At 38.8% G+C, this 16689-nt stretch overlaps 1 protein-coding gene across 2 annotated transcripts in view; it reads right to left on the bottom strand.

Moving 5' to 3' along the window:
• SENP5 (SUMO specific peptidase 5) overlaps positions 1-16689 on the bottom strand; it is a 74051-nt gene that overhangs the window by 29892 nt on the left and 27470 nt on the right. Inside the window, exons 3-6 of one of the 2 annotated variants that reach the window (XM_024577990.4) lie at positions 10136-10241; positions 9857-9995; positions 9553-9600; positions 6208-6285 (exon numbers count right to left, since the gene is read on the bottom strand). In XM_024577990.4, coding sequence (XP_024433758.2) covers positions 6208-6285; positions 9553-9600; positions 9857-9995; positions 10136-10241 — 371 coding nt within the window. The remainder of the gene's footprint in view (positions 1-6207; positions 6286-9552; positions 9601-9856; positions 9996-10135; positions 10242-16689) is intronic. The other variant, XM_045185776.3, reaches the window with a different exon arrangement.

Genomic DNA, 16689 nt, shown 5'->3' with positions numbered 1-16689 from the left:
AAACAAGATGGATGCAAAGAGGCCCACTCCAAGACACATCATAATTAAAATGCTAAAAGTTAAAGATAAAGAGAGAATCTTAAAAGCAGCAAGAGAATAGCTGTTAGTTACCTACAGGGGAATTCCTTTAAGACTGTCAGCTGATTCCTCAAAAGAAATATTCAAAGTCATGAAAAGCATGGACCTATAGCCAAGATTACCCTATCCAGCAAAGCTGTCATTCAGAATTGAAGGGAAGATAAAGAGCTTCCCAAATACAGTCAAGTTAAAAAAAAACTAAAGAAGTTCATGATCACCAAACAATTATTATAAGAAATATCAGTGGGACTTGTTTAAGAAAAGATCAAAACTACAACCAATAAAATGGCAAATATAACAACAACTGAATCTAAAAAACAAACTAAGCAAACAAGAAGAACAGAGACAGGATCATGGATATGGAGAGCGTTTTGATGGTTGCCAGATAGGAGGGGGTTGTGGGGAAATGGGTAAAGAGGTGAGGGGATTAAGAAGTACAAATAGGTGGTTACAGAATAGCCATGGAATATAAAGTACAGCATAGGGAATATAGTAGCCAAAGAACTTACACATATGACCTATGGACTTCAACACCAGTGTGTGGATGCCTGAGGGAGTGGAGGGGGTGCTGGGTGAACAGGAGCAAAGAGGGAAAAATCAGGACAACTATAATAGCATAATCTATAAAATATAATTTTTAAAAACTTCTCTTATGAATTCTCTTAGTACTTTCACTGTTTCATTTTGTTGCTTCTAAATTCTTAGTTATTCTGTAATTTATCTTAATGTAATCTAATTTATTGAGTACTTAATTCTTCTATTTTTCATTTTTTTCCTTAATAATAAAGGCCTTTGTGGCTATTAGCTTTTTCTTTAAAACAGCTCTCCATAGTGGTTGGTAGATGTATTCCCTTTCTATCCCTTTGTAGATAGTTTGTATAAAATTTTGTTTTGGATCCAAGGGTTATATCCAGTAATGTGTTTATATGTAAAATCTTCACATTGTTAAGATTTTTAATCCCCTTTAATTATTTATTTAATTAGGTTGAATTGTGATCAAGAAATGATGTAAGTAATAATTTTCTTTGTAGCCATGTACACAATCAATTTTTACAAATTTTCCTTAGAGGAATAAATGTGTATTTTCTTTTGAGGGGAATAAAGATCTAGTACAGGGGTGTCCAACCTTATGGCATCTCTGGGCCACACTGGAAAAAGAAGAGTTGTCTTGGGCCACACATTACATACACAAACACTAATGAAGACTGTGAGCAAAAAAAAAGGTCTGTGCATAACTTTTGTGATATCCGTCACCACAGATAATCAAAAAAGTCCTCACATAATACCCCTAATTATGCAGCGGCCCTTTTGGTAATCTTTTAAAATCGTCGAGCAGTTCCCAACTTCGTGATCATTAATATAGAAAATGTACATATCTGGCACTGTTGGCGGGGAAAGTGGTAGGGTGAAAATGCAGACAACTGTACTTGAACAATAATAAAATAATTTTAAAAATGAAACAAAAAAAGAAAAAGAAAATGTGCATATCTAAGTAAAAAAACTAAGTAATGTTTTAAGTAAATTTATGATTTTGTGTTGGGCCACATTCATAGCCATCCTGTGTCGCATGTGCCCTGACTGGGAATTGAACCCATGACCTTTCGGCTTATGGGATGATGCTCCAACCATCTAAGTCACACCAGCCAGGGCTGTCCTCTTTTCTTATATAAACAACACCATTGTCCAGACAGCAGTACAAGCCACATACATGGAAGTCACTTTTCACAGTTCCTTCTCCTCTAGCCCCATAACCAACCCATTACCAAATCCTGTTCATTTTACTTCCTAGATCACACTCATATTTGGGTATATCTCCCATCTCTCTTGCTCCCATTCTAATCCAAAATACCATCAATTTGTTATGGCCTCCGGTTCTACCCACATCAACTTTGTTCCCACATTCATCTACCTTCTTCAGTGCTGCTAGACTTCAAATGGCATGATGTCATCTAAAACCTTTCAAGAGATTCCTATACACTTAGGATAAAATTCAAAACACAGACCCTAAGGCCCTACATCTCTGGATCAGATCCACTTCATACCAGTCTCTTCTTTGCTCTCTGCACTCCAGCTACACTAGCCTTCTCCCATGCTCCTACCATCTTAAGTAATAATGATTATCACTTACTGTGTGTTTACCATGCACCTACTAGTTTACATGTGTTATCTCATTTATCCTCACAAGGTAAATACAGATCTTTACAGATGAGGAAACAGTAGATTATAAAAACTAAGTAATTTGCCCAAGGTCTTACAATTAGTTAAGTGGCTGAACTAGGATCTGAACCCAGGTCTGATTCCTGAGTTCATTATATCTATTTCCCCAGATTTACACTCTTCACCCACATTTCATTTATCTTGGCATACTAAGATGCCTTGCATAGCAATGTTCAATCAGGTGTTTCTGTACTTTGCAAAATGTTATCTCCGGCCCTAGCTGATGTGGCTCAGTACAGTGAGCACTGCTCTGCGAACAGAAAGGTCACTGGTTCGATTCCCAGTCAGGACACATGCCTGGGCTGCAGGCCAGGTCCCCAGTTAGGGGTGTGCGAGAGGCAACCAACGGATGTTTCTCTGGCACACTGATATTTCTCTTCCTGTCTTTCTCACTCCCCTCCCCTCTCTCTGAAAATATATAAATAAAATCTTTTTGTTTTAAATTTATCTCCACCCACAACTACTTAAGACAAGACTTAGTCTTAATTTCTCTAACCCACAGGTAGCAAACACAAGGCCTGTGGGCCGAATCCAGCCTCCACCTTGTCTTATCTGGCCTAGCACCATGTTTCCACCTGGCAGCAGCACTGAGCTCTCGCTTAACTGTTAAGGAGTAGTTACATTTATACAGTCCTAAAATTACATTCGGCCCTTTGAAGGCAACCACGAGGCTGATGTGGCCCCCATGAAAATGAGTTTGATAGCCCTGCTCTAATCCATCCAGTATAAAAAGTACAAAGTTATAAAATCTCTAGGCCTATGACTGCAGAATTTGAAATTGTTGGTGATTTTCTCAATATATCAAAAATAGAATAAAAATGGGCTTTTTAAATGTTTCTGGCATAGACAATGAAATACAGATACCGTATTTTGCTGTGAATAATGCGCTCCTATGTATAACACACACCCACAGTTTTGGCCCAAATTTTCAGGAGAAACATTTTGTTTTAATTGCTTAATTCATTTTAATTTATTTAGATACTTGTTTACAATGTACAGGAATTTTAGCATTTATTTTTGAATATATTATGGTAAAATAATTTTCATGTAACAAATAATTACAAAACACAAGAACAGATACAAGGTATTTCAGGTACTACCCATGTATAATGTGCATCCTTATTTTTCCCACAAAAATTTGGGCAAAAAGTGCTCATTACACACAGTAAAATATTGTAAATTAAGATTAAGACTTCTGGCCAAGATGGAGGTGTAGGTAGATACACTTTGCCTCCTTGCACAACCAAAAGAAGGATAACAACAAATTTAAAAACAAAACACAACCAGACCTTCCAGAAAGTTGAACTCTAGGGAAGTCTGACAACCAAAGAGTTAAAGAAGAAACATTCATCCAGACTGGTGGGAGGGGCAGAGACGGGTAGTCAGGTGGAGAGGGCCCGCTGCAAAGCGGTGGCTGGAGGACCTGGCAGGCCAACATTCATGTGGAAATAAACTGGGAGGAACAACTGTGGAGGGAGACAGACCACGCAACCCAGGGTTCCAGCACAGGGAAATAAAGCCTCAAAAGCCTCTGGCTGTAAAATCTGTGGGAAATGCATCAGCAGAAGAAACTCCCAGGCACACAGGAGAGTTCACTGGAGAGACCCACAGGGTCCTAGAACATACATAAGCCCACACAGCTGGGAATCATCACCAGAGGGCCTAGTTTGCTTGTGGGAAGTAGGGGAAGTGACTGAAAGTCTGCCAGGCGCGGAGCAAGGAGCACTATTCCCTCTCTGACCCCTCCCCCACATACAGCACTACAACACAGCAATGTGGGTTGCCATGCAGTGGCAAATACCTAGGGCTCCACCCTTTACAATGTAAGAGGCATGCAGAGGCAAAAAAAATATGGCCCAAATGAAAGAAGAGATCAAAGCTCCAAAAATAGAACTAAGCGATGAAGTGATAGCCAAACTATCAGACGCACAGTTCAAAACACTGGTAATTAGGATGCTCACAGAAGTGGATGAGTATGGTTGAAAAATACAGGAAGACGTGAAGGCTATGCAAAGTGCAATAAAGAGAAATATACAGAGAACCAACAATGAAGGGAAGGAAACCGGGAGTCAAATCAACGGTTTGGACCAGAAGGAAGAAATAAACATTCAACCAGAACAGGATGTAGAAACAAGAATTCAAAAAAATGAGGAAAGGCTTAGGAACTTCTGGGACAACTTTAAATGTTCCAACATACGAATCATGGGGGTGCCAGAAGGAGAAGAGGGAGAGCAGGAAATTGAAAACTTATTTGAAGAAATAATGAAGGAAAGCTTTCCCAATCTGGTGAAGGAAATAGGCATACAAGCCCAAGAAGTTCAGAGGGTCCCAAACAAGTTGGACCCAAGGAGGAACACTCCAAGGCACATCATAATTAAGTTACCCAAGATTAAGGATAAGGAGAAAATCTTAAAAACAGCAAGAGAAAATGAAAGAGTTACCTATAAAGGAATTCCCATGACTATCAGCTGATTTCTCAAAAGAGACCTTGCAGACAAGAGGGGCCTGGAAAGGAGTATTCAAAGTCATGAAAGGCAAGGGCCTACATCCAAGATTACTCTATCCAGCAAAGCTATCATTTAGAATGGAAGGGCAGACAAAGTGCTTCCCAGACAAGGTCAAGGTTAAAGGAGTTTATCATCACCAAGCCCTTATTATATGAAATGCTACAGGAACTTATCTAAGAAAAAGAAGATGATCAAAAATATGAACAGTAAAATGACAACAAACTCACAACTATCAACAACTAAACCTAAAAACAAAAAAACAAACTAAACAAACTACTAGAACAGGAACAAAATCCAGAAATGGAGATCACATGGAGGGTTGTCAGCAGGGAGAGGGAGGAGGGAAAAAGAGGGAAAAGGTACAGGGAATAAGCATAAAGGGTTGGTACAAAATAGATAGGGGGAGGTTAATATTAGTATAGGAGCCCTAGTTGGTATAGCTCAGTGGATTGAGCGCTGGACTGTGAAGCAAAGGGTTACCTGTTCAATTCCCAGTTGGGGAACATGCCTGGGTTGTAGGCCAGGCCCCCAGTTGGGGGGCACGCAAGAGGCAACCACACATTGATGTTTCTCTCCCTTTCTTTCTCCCTCACTTACCCTCTCTCTAAAAATGAATAAATAAGGTAAAAAATTTAAAAAGTAGTGTAGGGAATGGAGAAGCCAAAGAACTTGTATATATGATCCATGGACATGAACTAAGGTTGGTGGGGAATGCGGGTGGGAGGCGAAGTGCACAGCAGAGAGGAATAAAGGGGAGAAAAAAATGGAACAACTGTAATATCATAATCAATAAAACATATATATATATATGTTTTATATATATATAAAATGTATATATATGGCTGGTGTAGCTCAGTAGATTGAGCTCAGGCTGAGAACCAAAGGGTTGCCAGTTCGATTGCCAGTCAGGGAACATGCCTGGGTGGTGGGCCAGACCTCCAGTGGGGACCACGTGAGAGGCAACCACACACTGATGCTTCTCTGCCTCTCCTTCTTCCTCCCTTCTCCTCTCTCTAAAAATAAATAAATAAAATCTTTAAAAAATAAAATAAGTTAAAAAATGATTGAAAGGGATTTTAGGGATTACTTTGATTTATCATTTTGATACATAAGCAATCTAAAGCCCAAATAAGTGTCTTGTCCAAATTGCACAATAAGGTAATAGCAATGTAAACCATTAACTTTCTGCCCAGTGGTTGTTATATTGTCCTCCAATTAAGTAGATAGACTTAATGTTACTAGTGTCTTATCTTTTGAACAAGATTTAAAAGAACCAATAAAAACTGTCACATTAAAGGTCTATTCCTAATTAACATCATGTTAGTAATAAAGTTCTTATCCCTCCACTCAAAGTGACTTATCACTTGCATTTTAAATTTAGAATAAAGAGTAGTAAAGAGAATACCTTTTTAGTCCACCTTTTTACTCCATTATATCCTTTGGTTACCAGCTGTCTATGAAAAAAGCTGTTGAAGAAGTGAACCTAAAAGAGACAGCAAATATAAGCACCAAAATTATATTAGTCTGTGCCCAGATTTAACTTAAAAAAAAATGGAAACTTAAAAATCCTTGAATATACTATAGATAAAAATAATAAGTTTCTTCTTTAAAATAATAACCAAAAATATAGAAAATACATTACATGGTTCACAGAAGATTCTGTTCCAAATTTCCATTAGAATGACCATACAGCTGTTATCTATGGTTAGAGCTGGAATCGGCAGTAAGTAAATTACCCGAATCCAACCAAGTAGAGAAGCAAGCTCACAAATTTCTCCAAATCAGGTGATCAAGGTAAAAGAAGCTATGATATGATTACTTCGAATTAAAGGGATATAAATTAGGAAAACTAACCTGGCATGAAGAAAGTGAATGTGAAAACACTTATTGTCATAACAACTGTAGAAAGGCCTTAGCTTAATCACTTCTAGCATTGAAAGAATTACTCTGGTCATGTGGAACATCATGTCCTGCATCCTTGGCTTCAAATTTCTGGCTTATAAATTAGCATCAGCTCACCTGAGATAGTAAAGTAGTGTAGTCTTAAAAGTGTTTACTCAGTAACTTTGACTTACTTATGATGAAAAAATTGTTCTCTTACTGCTGAGCTTCTCAGGATGTGGTCACCAGACTGCATGCATTATCGGCATTACCTGGGAACTTGCCAAAATGCAAACTCTGAGGCCCTACCCCAGACCTACTGAAACACAAACTGTGACGTTGGGGCTCAGCAATCTGGTTTTATAAATCTTCCAGAGGATTCTGATGCATATTTATTTTGAGAACCATGTAGCTTAACATATAGATTAAAAAAGAGCTTACAGTAACTATCTCTAGAGCAGAGACCCTCAAACTTTGTATGCATCAGAATAGGGAATGCAATCTGACAAACTAGCCTCATGATTCCAATTTAAAATGTGTAACATACTCGTAATTTTTTAAAAGATTTTTATTTATTTATTTATTTTTTAAGAGATGGGAAGGGAAGTAGAGGAAGAGGGAGAGAAACATGGAGGGGTGAGAGGTACATCAACAGGTTGACTTTTACACACTACCAAATGGGGACCTGGCCCGCAACCTGGGCATGTGCCCTAACCGGGAATCAAACCAGCGACCCACTGGTTTGCAGGCCAGTGCTCAACCCATTGAGCCATACCAGCCAGGACGATATTTGTGATTTTAAGTGGAAAGTTATGACATTTTGTCTGTATTCATAAATAGTGTTGGAATCTGAAATTCATTCCATTACCTGCTTAAACTATTAGACTTATAAAAGTTTATGAAGTACTTTGAAAGGTTTTGCTTATTGAAATCAAAGGTTGTTCACTAAGCAATCTGAGTACTCAGAAAGAAAATATATTAAATCTAAAAAGTTTTAATATATAACTAAGTTCTTAAGGGAATTTTACAATTTAAGGGAGCAGTTTGTATTTGAACTGAGTAGCATAGCAAAGATTAATCCAATAGCCCTGGCTGGGATGGCTCAGTGGATTGAGCACCTGCCTGTGAACCAAAGGGTCGTCAGTTCAATTCCCAGTCAGGGCACATGCCTGGGCTGCAGACCAGGTCCCCAGTAGGGGGTGCAGGCGAAGCAACCACACACTGATGTTCCTCTTCCTCTTTCTCCCTCCCTTCTCCTCTCTCTAAAAATAAATAAGTAAAATCTTAAAAAATAAAAGATTAATCCAAGATAAAGTGAAAGTAAACACTACCACTTTTTTTTTTTTAACCCTCACCCCACAGGACATTTTTTCTTTCATTACTTTTAGAGGGTGAGGAAAGCAGAGAAGAAGAGAAAAACATCAAAGCAAGAGAACAGCATCAATTGGTTGCCTCCCTTACATGCCCAGACTGGAGATTGGAGATTGCATGTGTCCAGGCTGGAGTCGCACATGACCATGCCCAGACCAAGGATCAAGTCTACAACCTAGGTATGTGCCCTGACTGCGAATTGAACCTGCCACCTTTCAGTTACGGGATGATGCTCCAACCAAGCCACACTGGCGAGGGTAGTTTACCACTTTTTTAAAGAGAACAAGACTAAGTTAAATTTAAAAGCTTAAAGCAGTCCTAACTGGTGTGGCCCAGTTGGTTGAGTGTCATCACCGACAAACCAAAGGGTTCCTGGTTCAATTCCTGTTCAGGGCACATGCCTGATTTGCCAGTCAGTCCCTAGTCGGGGTACGTACAAGAGGTAACGCACTGATGTTTCTCTCACACATGAATGCTTCTCTCCCTCTCTTTACTCCTCCCCACCACTCTAAAAAATTAATTAATTTATTAATTAATTAAAAGGCTTAAAACAGTCACTTTTTTGCATCTTCTACCAAAAAAATTTCCCCAAGATATCAACAAACATACACACTCTATTTATGTATTTACTTTTTTAGAGAGAATGGAAGGGAGAAAGAGAAAAACATGGACTGGTTGCCTCTCCCATGTCCCCAACTGGGGACTTGGCCTGCAACCCAGGCATATGCCCAGAGAAGGAATCGAACCAGTGACCCTTCGGTTTGCTGGACGATGCCCAACCCACTGAGTCACACCAGTCAAGGCTAACATACTCAGTCTGAAATAAGGAAGATAATACTGGCATCATGACTTCCTTATGTAGAAGCGATTTCACAGAATGTAAGCCCCAACCCAGCACATGATCAAGACAAAATGTAACCCTTTTTATCTTTTTTTAAAGATTTTATTTTATTTTTTTCAGAGAGAGGGGAAGGGAAGAAGAGAGGGAGAGACACATCGATATATCAGAGAAACATTGATGGGTTTTGCCTCTCATATGCGCCCCAACCATGGAGCTGGCCCATAACCTAAGCATATGACCTGACCAGAAACGTAACCCACAACCTTTTGCTCTGCAGTACAACACTCAACCATTTGAGCCACACCAGTCAGGAGTGTAACTCTTTTTTAAAAATCTAAGGAATATCAGCCCTGTCCAGTGTGGCTATGTTGATTGGACGATGCCTGCAAACTGAAAGGTTGTGGGTTCAATTCCTGGTCAGAGCACACACCTGGGTTGCCAGTTCAGTCCTGGGTCAAGGTACATGCAAGAGGTAATCAACTGATGTCTCTCTTACGTTGATGTTTCTCTCACTCTCTTTCTTTCTCCTTCCCTTCTCCTCTCTCTAGAATCAATACTAGAAAAAAAAATCTGAGGAATATCAAATAATTACATAGAGGTTTTTTGGTTTTTGTTTTAAATAAGGACTCTCCTAAAGAAGAGTAAGTTTTCACTTACTTTGTCTGGCACTGCATCCATTATCAGCTCACCATACATATTAATGACCTATAAAAAGTCAACATAAAACCAGCTTACTAACCCTATACAACTCAAAACATCCCACTAAGAATGAATAACATAACATACTGCTAACAATTACCAAACCTTTTGGATAGTGAGGTTAGTGAGTCACTTCAGTAAGGAATAAAGAATCCTTGATTCCAAAAGACAATCGTGAGGCCAATCCAGAAGTTATTCATTTTATTTTATTGTCCAACATCCTCTGCAACTTTCGCATGATGGGAACCTACAATACACTCACCTGGTCATTCAGCCAATTCTGACCATCCAGCGTCACCAGATCATCCATATCCAGCATGTGCTTATTATAAAAGACACGGAAGTTGCATTTTTGATGTGTTGCACGGTAGTTTGTTATTTCCCTATTGATAAATGGTTTTCTGAAACAGAAAGATTTTGAAATAAAAGATTAAAAACATAAGTTCTGCTCTATTTATTGCTAAATCTTTTTTAATCACAAAAAGTCATATATACTATGAATTTTATTTTAAAGGGCTTCACTTAGACATCATGGACAAACCTATTAGAAAAGTCTTCATTAAAGACATCTTTTAATCTTCCAAGGACATCTTTTTCACTGAGTGGGACCAAACTGCCATATTTCTTCATAACCTCATCTAGAAATCCTTAAAGAAAGAAAGAAAAATTAAGATGGAAAAAACCATTTTCAGCGAAGTCATTCTGCCAATACTTAACCTCTACATAATACTTAACACACATTTACCCTATATTACTACATTATTATATTATTTTAAAAATTTGGACAAAGCCAAAGGGGGTAGGTTCGAGGGTGGGAGGTGGGCATGGGTGGGGTGGGGGAGGCTTGGTAGGGTGAAAATGGAGACAACGGTACTTGAAAAACAATTAAAAAAATGTCTTTTAAAAGTTATGTTTATAAACAAATTAAGGAATTGGGCCTTCACCATTCCAATCTAGAGGAATGCTCTAAGGCATCATTTCACATTGGATTTCTAAGCTATAATACTAATGCACTACTAGAGAAGGAATGGATAGCTAAAACTAAAGGTTGACATCTTTCAGACTCTATCTTGCAGTAGAATCCTATCACCTAAAGAGTGAAATCTAAAGGGATTAATTGGGGGGTGGGCAGGGCAGAAGAGAGCAACTGGGGGGGGGGGGGCGGGCGGGCTGAGACAACTCTAATTAATTGTTGACAATAATCTCAACAATTAATTCCCTCTAATTGGACAATTAAATAAATAAATAACTTAATTACCTGATTAAATGTGTCTATCACATTTGTTAACTGAACAAATTATCTATTTAAAAATCACAATTAGAGGGAATTAATTGTTGAGATTATTGTCAAGGTATCATTTGGATAAAGGTTAATTTCATCTCACAGCAAGGGACAAATTCTAAGGCATTTTTAATATCACATAATTTGATAGCATTATACTCTGAATAACACTATGAGGTAAGCTTAACTGGGTAACAGCTGTTGAAGCATATTTTAAGACAAAAAAGAGAATTAAGGATAACTTCTTGGCCAGAATATAGCATAGTCTTCAGGTCAATTTATGTCATATGTGTATGTATTTTAATGGCTTCCAAAGGATCCACTGAATATACCTAAAAAGGCCCTAGGGAATAAAACCAGGGCATTATTCCTAAGTAAACACAAAGAAACCAAGGGAAGGTTAAGAGGCTCACAGAAGTGCAGGAGTGACTTGTGCTGAATAAGGACAGTCAGAGCCTGAATAACTGTCAGTTTGACAGTTAAGTCTACTAGGTTAACATGGGGAAAATAAGGACAATAGCTATTTATTTTACCCAGCTCCCTTCCTAACTTTAAGAAAGGCCTGTGTTACACATCAATAAAAATGAACAGCAGGACCACAACAAATGACTGTCTTGAGAATGGAGTGTTTTGTATGGGAGAGGAGCAAAAAAGGGTGTGGAAAGCCTATTTTTCCTCCTGTTAGTCTCCCATCAGAGCGGCTACCAATGGGAAAGGTTTAAGACAAGAACAAAGGTCAAAACAGCAAAGAGTTGTTTGGGTATAACGAATTGTGATCTAGGCTTTGGACATACAGAAGAGAAAAAAGGGGTCTCATGTTCTAGCTTAATTAGAGTAGGAGATAGAGATTTGGGGCTTCTAAACTAGGAATAGAACATATATCTGTCTACAGCATTTACCATATCTTTTTTTTTTGTAAGTATGCAGATTTATTGATTGACTTTTTTTTGAGAGTGAAACATCCAATTTCTTGTTCCACCCATTATGCATTCATTGGTTGTCTCTTGTATGTGCCCTGACCAGGGATAGAACATGCAAACTTGGTGTATCAGGATGATGTGTTAACCAACCAGGCAACCCAGCCAGGGCTACTATTTCTTATCTTATAGTTATCTGAGTATAATCTTGTATCTACATGGGAGAATGGGCCCAAACAGAAGATAAGGAATTCCAACATTTGAGAAACTGCATTTAAGGAAAAATTTTATATAAAAATAATGCCCCTAACAACAAAAAAAAAAGGACTACACTTTAGGACCAGCAACCTTCACTGAGACTTCTCAAATAAGAAAGCAGGCTCAGCTGTCATGGGGATATGGACTTTGATTCCAAATGAGTATTAAAGAGGTGTCCTTGCTAACAATGTTATCTCTGCATAGTAGTATTTTGGGGGTTTTAAGTTGTTTTATTTTTTCCCTCTTACCTGTATTTTTGTTTTCACCTTCAGATGATAAATATGGATTCCTAATGCATAGAAAAACCCTACCAGAATCTTCAAGGAGAACTCTAGATGACAATGTCTCACTGATACACACCATTTACTCACTGGGACCAGAAATAAAGCAACACTTAAAGAGCACTTACCATAAACCAAGCACTAGCATATCTCACTTCATCCTTGTAAATACTCTGTTAGACAGTATCACTATTTTACAAATGGAGGCAGGAAGCTTAGGGAGGTTAAGTAACTTTCCCAAGGACTCTTAACTAGCATATGCAGGTCACGCAACCACAGAAACTGAGCAATTAGCTCTTACGCTGTGCCATCTCCAAACCAAGAAATACCTATTATCTTCGCTCTGTACTTACTCATTTCATCTCTCCCTTTTAACACTTGAGAGGCAAGAATTACCCAGAAAACAGACTTAAAATGAGTTAAATTAATTATTCTTTACTCGCTTGCTATCACCAAACTAATGAGCCAAAAAGGGAAAGTACATTTAAAATATTATTTATTTTACTTTAAAAGTACTAAAATTTCAGTATGATCAAGAAACAAGGTATAGGGGAATTCCAGTCAAGATGGTGGCAGACACAGACATGGCTTGCCTCTTTGCAAAACCGTATCAAAATCACAACTAAAATATAGAACAAGCATCACTCAGAAACGTCAGAAATTAACCTGAATGGAAGTCTGACAACTACAGAATTAAAGAAACCACATCCACCCAGACTGGTAGGAGAGGCACAGATGTGGAACAGGGTGGTCCCTCACCCACATGGACAAAAACTCAGGAGGGATATCTTGGGAGCGAGAAATCCCAGACCCAGACCAGGTCCCCAGCCAAGGATGCCAGTGCCAGGAAGGTAAGTCCTCACAAGTTCTTGCTGCAAAAAACAGTAGGGATTGAGTTGGTGGAAGAAACTTCTGGAATCCCATGTAGTTCCTTTTAAAGAACCCACACACGGACTCACCTACTCAGACTTACTCCCTCTGAGCTGCAACACCAGTATAGCAGCTTGAAAGGCACCAGTGGTACACAGGGAGAAACTGAAGTGTCTGACATCTGGGTGTGCACAGACCATCAACCCTTTACTAAACCCTTCCCTCACGGAGCTGGTAAGCAGTGCCTTATCTGAGACTTCATCAACCTGGCTAACACTGTTTGACAGGCCTTGAAGATTCCCAGAGGCCCTGCCCCACCCAATTTATGGTCCCACTCAAGCTGCTTTTCCGTAAGAATGGCTGGTCTTGGCTCCTAAATCCTATCAAACAAGCAAGAGCAGGCTTCTGTGAGCTCTAGTGGCAGCCAGATTAGATTCACAGCTTGGCTTTGACTGGGAATCTCCAAGCTCAGCACAAGTAGCAGCCATCTCAGATTGCTTTGCAGTTCAGGCAGGGTGCCCCAGGCAAACACACTGGAGGCTGACCTCAGCCCACACTACCTGGGAAACCCCAGAGCCAGTGCACCTAGTGGACAGCTACAGACCACGTTGGAGCACCACCACCCTGCCCCTGCACAGCTGATTCTCCACAGACAATGGAGGTTGGTGGCCAGTGGTCACAGAGAGTAACTGCAGCTGACTGGCCTGGGTAAATCCCAGCCATCGATCTGCCAACAATCAAGACTCAACTACAAGAGAAGGGTGTACTCAGCCCATAAGAAGGGTGCACTTCGAGTACCCATCTTGGGTGATAGGGGAGGCTGTACCACTGGACCCTAAAGAACACCTACTACATTAGGCCACACTACCAAGACATGGAGTCAAAGCAGCTCTAATTAATACATAGAAACAAACACAAGGATGCTGCCAAAACTAGGAGACAAAGAAACATGGCCCAAATGAAAGAACAAATCAAAACTCCAGAAAAAGAATTAAAAGAAATGAGATAAGCATTTTATCAGATGCAGAGTTCAAAACACTTGTTATAAGGATGCTCAAGGAACTTAGTGCGGACCTCAGCAGCATAAAAAAGACCCAGTCAGAAACAAAGAATACACTAATTGAAATAAAGAACAATTTACAGGGAAACAACAGAAGAGTAGATGAAGTTGAGAATCAGATCAATGATTTGGAACATAAGGAAGCCAAAAAGAACCACACATACAAAGAATAAAAAAGAATCCAAAAAAATGAGGATAATATACAGCCTCTGGGACTTACTCTTCTTGAAGCTGCTATCTTTTCCCATTCAATACATCATGTTGTCTTTACCTAAGTCAATGCAAAACAACCTAGCAGTCCATTAAATGGGTATGCCATATTTTAACCAATTCCCTGCTAATCACCATTTAAGTTGTTAATTTTTGATTCTCTAAATAACGTCCCAATTAATACCTCTGACATATCTTTGTTCTATTGTTTCCCCAGAGTACTTGCTAAAAGTTAAATTTCTAGGTCAAAAAGGACATGAATATCTAAAACTTCAAATTTTCACTTATGGGTTTTATTACATACACACACAAGATTTTAATGTTTATGGAGTCAAATTGATGTATTTTTTTGCTTGAGTTTCCTATTATGCTTGATATTAAAATATTTCTCTTGTATTTCTTTTAACAACTTTACTGAACTATGATTCGTATACCACAAAATTCAACCTCTTAAAGTGAACAATTCAGTGATTTTGTATATTCAGAATTGTGTAACTATAACCATTACCTAATTCCAGAACATCTGCATTACTCCACAAAGAAACTTTGTAATTGTTAGTAGTGACTCCTCATTCTTCTCCCTCCCTAGCCTCTGGCAACAATTAATCTACTTTCTATCTCTACATATTTGCCTATTCCCGACGTGAATCAATAGAGTCAAACAATATGTGGCCTGTTTGTGCCTGGCTTCTTTCATTTAACATATTTTCAAGGTTCATCCACATTGTAACATACATCAGTATTCCATTTCTTTTTTTTTAAACAATGCTTGGCACATACTAAGCACTCAATACATGTTCATTATTGTTAATATTACTGTCACCGTTTTCAGAACCCAGGTCCCCAGGACTAATTAAATTTTTTTTTTAAAGATCTTGTTTATTTTTAGAGAAAGGAGAAGGGAGGGAGAAAGAGAGGAGAGAAACATCGATGTGCAAGAGATACATCCATCAGTTGTTTCTTGCACACCCCCAGGTTGGGGACCTGGCCTGCAACCCAGGCATGTGCCCTGACCAGGAACTGAACCGGTAACCTTTCAGTTCATAGGCCGGCACTCAGTCTGCTGAGCCACACCAGCCAGGGCTCCATTTCTTTATTATGGCACAATATTCCATTGTATAGATATACCAAATTCTATTTATCTGTTCATCACTTTGTAAACATTTAGGTGGCTAATTTTTGCCTATTATATGAATAATGATGTTATGAACATTTGTGTACACGTTTTTCTTTTTTGTGTACAAGTTTGTGTCTTTACTTGGTTTCTAATAAGCTAAAAGTTTAATTCATCTAGAATACATTGTGACATGGGACTCTACTTCTTTCCATCCAAAACAGTAGCTACCAGTAATCTGAGTACAGAAGCCTAGATTTTCATATCCTTCTTCAAGTCTTTTAAAGTTGTCTAGAACTAGCAAAACTCTGTATTAATTTTTTCCAGCAACTCGCAACTGTCATTGCAAAGCATCCAACTTGTTTTTTTTAATTTTATTTTGATATATTTATTATGCTATTACAGTTGTCCCATTTCCCCCTCTTCACTCAACTCCATCCTGCCCATCCCCTCCCTCCCACATCCCCCCTTATAGTTCATGTCCATGGGTCATACTTATAAGTTCTTTGGCTTCTACATTTCCTACACTATTCTTACCCTCCCCCTGTCTATTTTCCACCTATCATTTATGCTATTTATTCTCTGTACCTTCCCCCACCCCCCAATCCCCTGTTGATAACCCTCCATGTGATCTCCATTTGTGTGGTTCTGTTTCTGTTCTAGTTGTTTGCTTAGTTTGCTTTTGTTTTGGTTTTAGGTGTGGTTGTTAATAACTGTCAGTTTGCTGTCATTTATACTGTTCATATTTTTTATCTTCTTTTTCTTAAGCCCTTTAACATTTCATATAATAATGGCTTGGTGATGATGAACTCCTTTAACTTGACCTTATCTGAGAAGCACTTCATCTGCCCTTCCATTCTAAATGATAGCTTTGCTGGATAGAGGAATCTTGGATATAGGTCCTTGCCTTTCATGACTTGGAATACTTCTTGCCAGTCCCTTCTTGCCTGTAAGGTCTCTTTGGAGAAATCAGCTGACAGTCTTATGGGAACCCCTTTGTAGGTAACTGTGTCCTTTTCTCTTACTGCTTCTAAGATTCTCTCCTTCTCTTTAATCTTGGGTAATGTAATCATGATGTGCCTTGGTGTTCCTCCTTGGGTCCA

This window comes from Desmodus rotundus, chromosome 2 (assembly GCF_022682495.2).
Source record: "Desmodus rotundus isolate HL8 chromosome 2, HLdesRot8A.1, whole genome shotgun sequence".
Classification (NCBI taxonomy): Eukaryota; Metazoa; Chordata; class Mammalia; order Chiroptera; family Phyllostomidae; genus Desmodus; species Desmodus rotundus.
The sequence above is the reverse complement of the archived record's forward strand: the minus strand, read 5'-3'. Positions and strand labels throughout refer to the sequence as shown.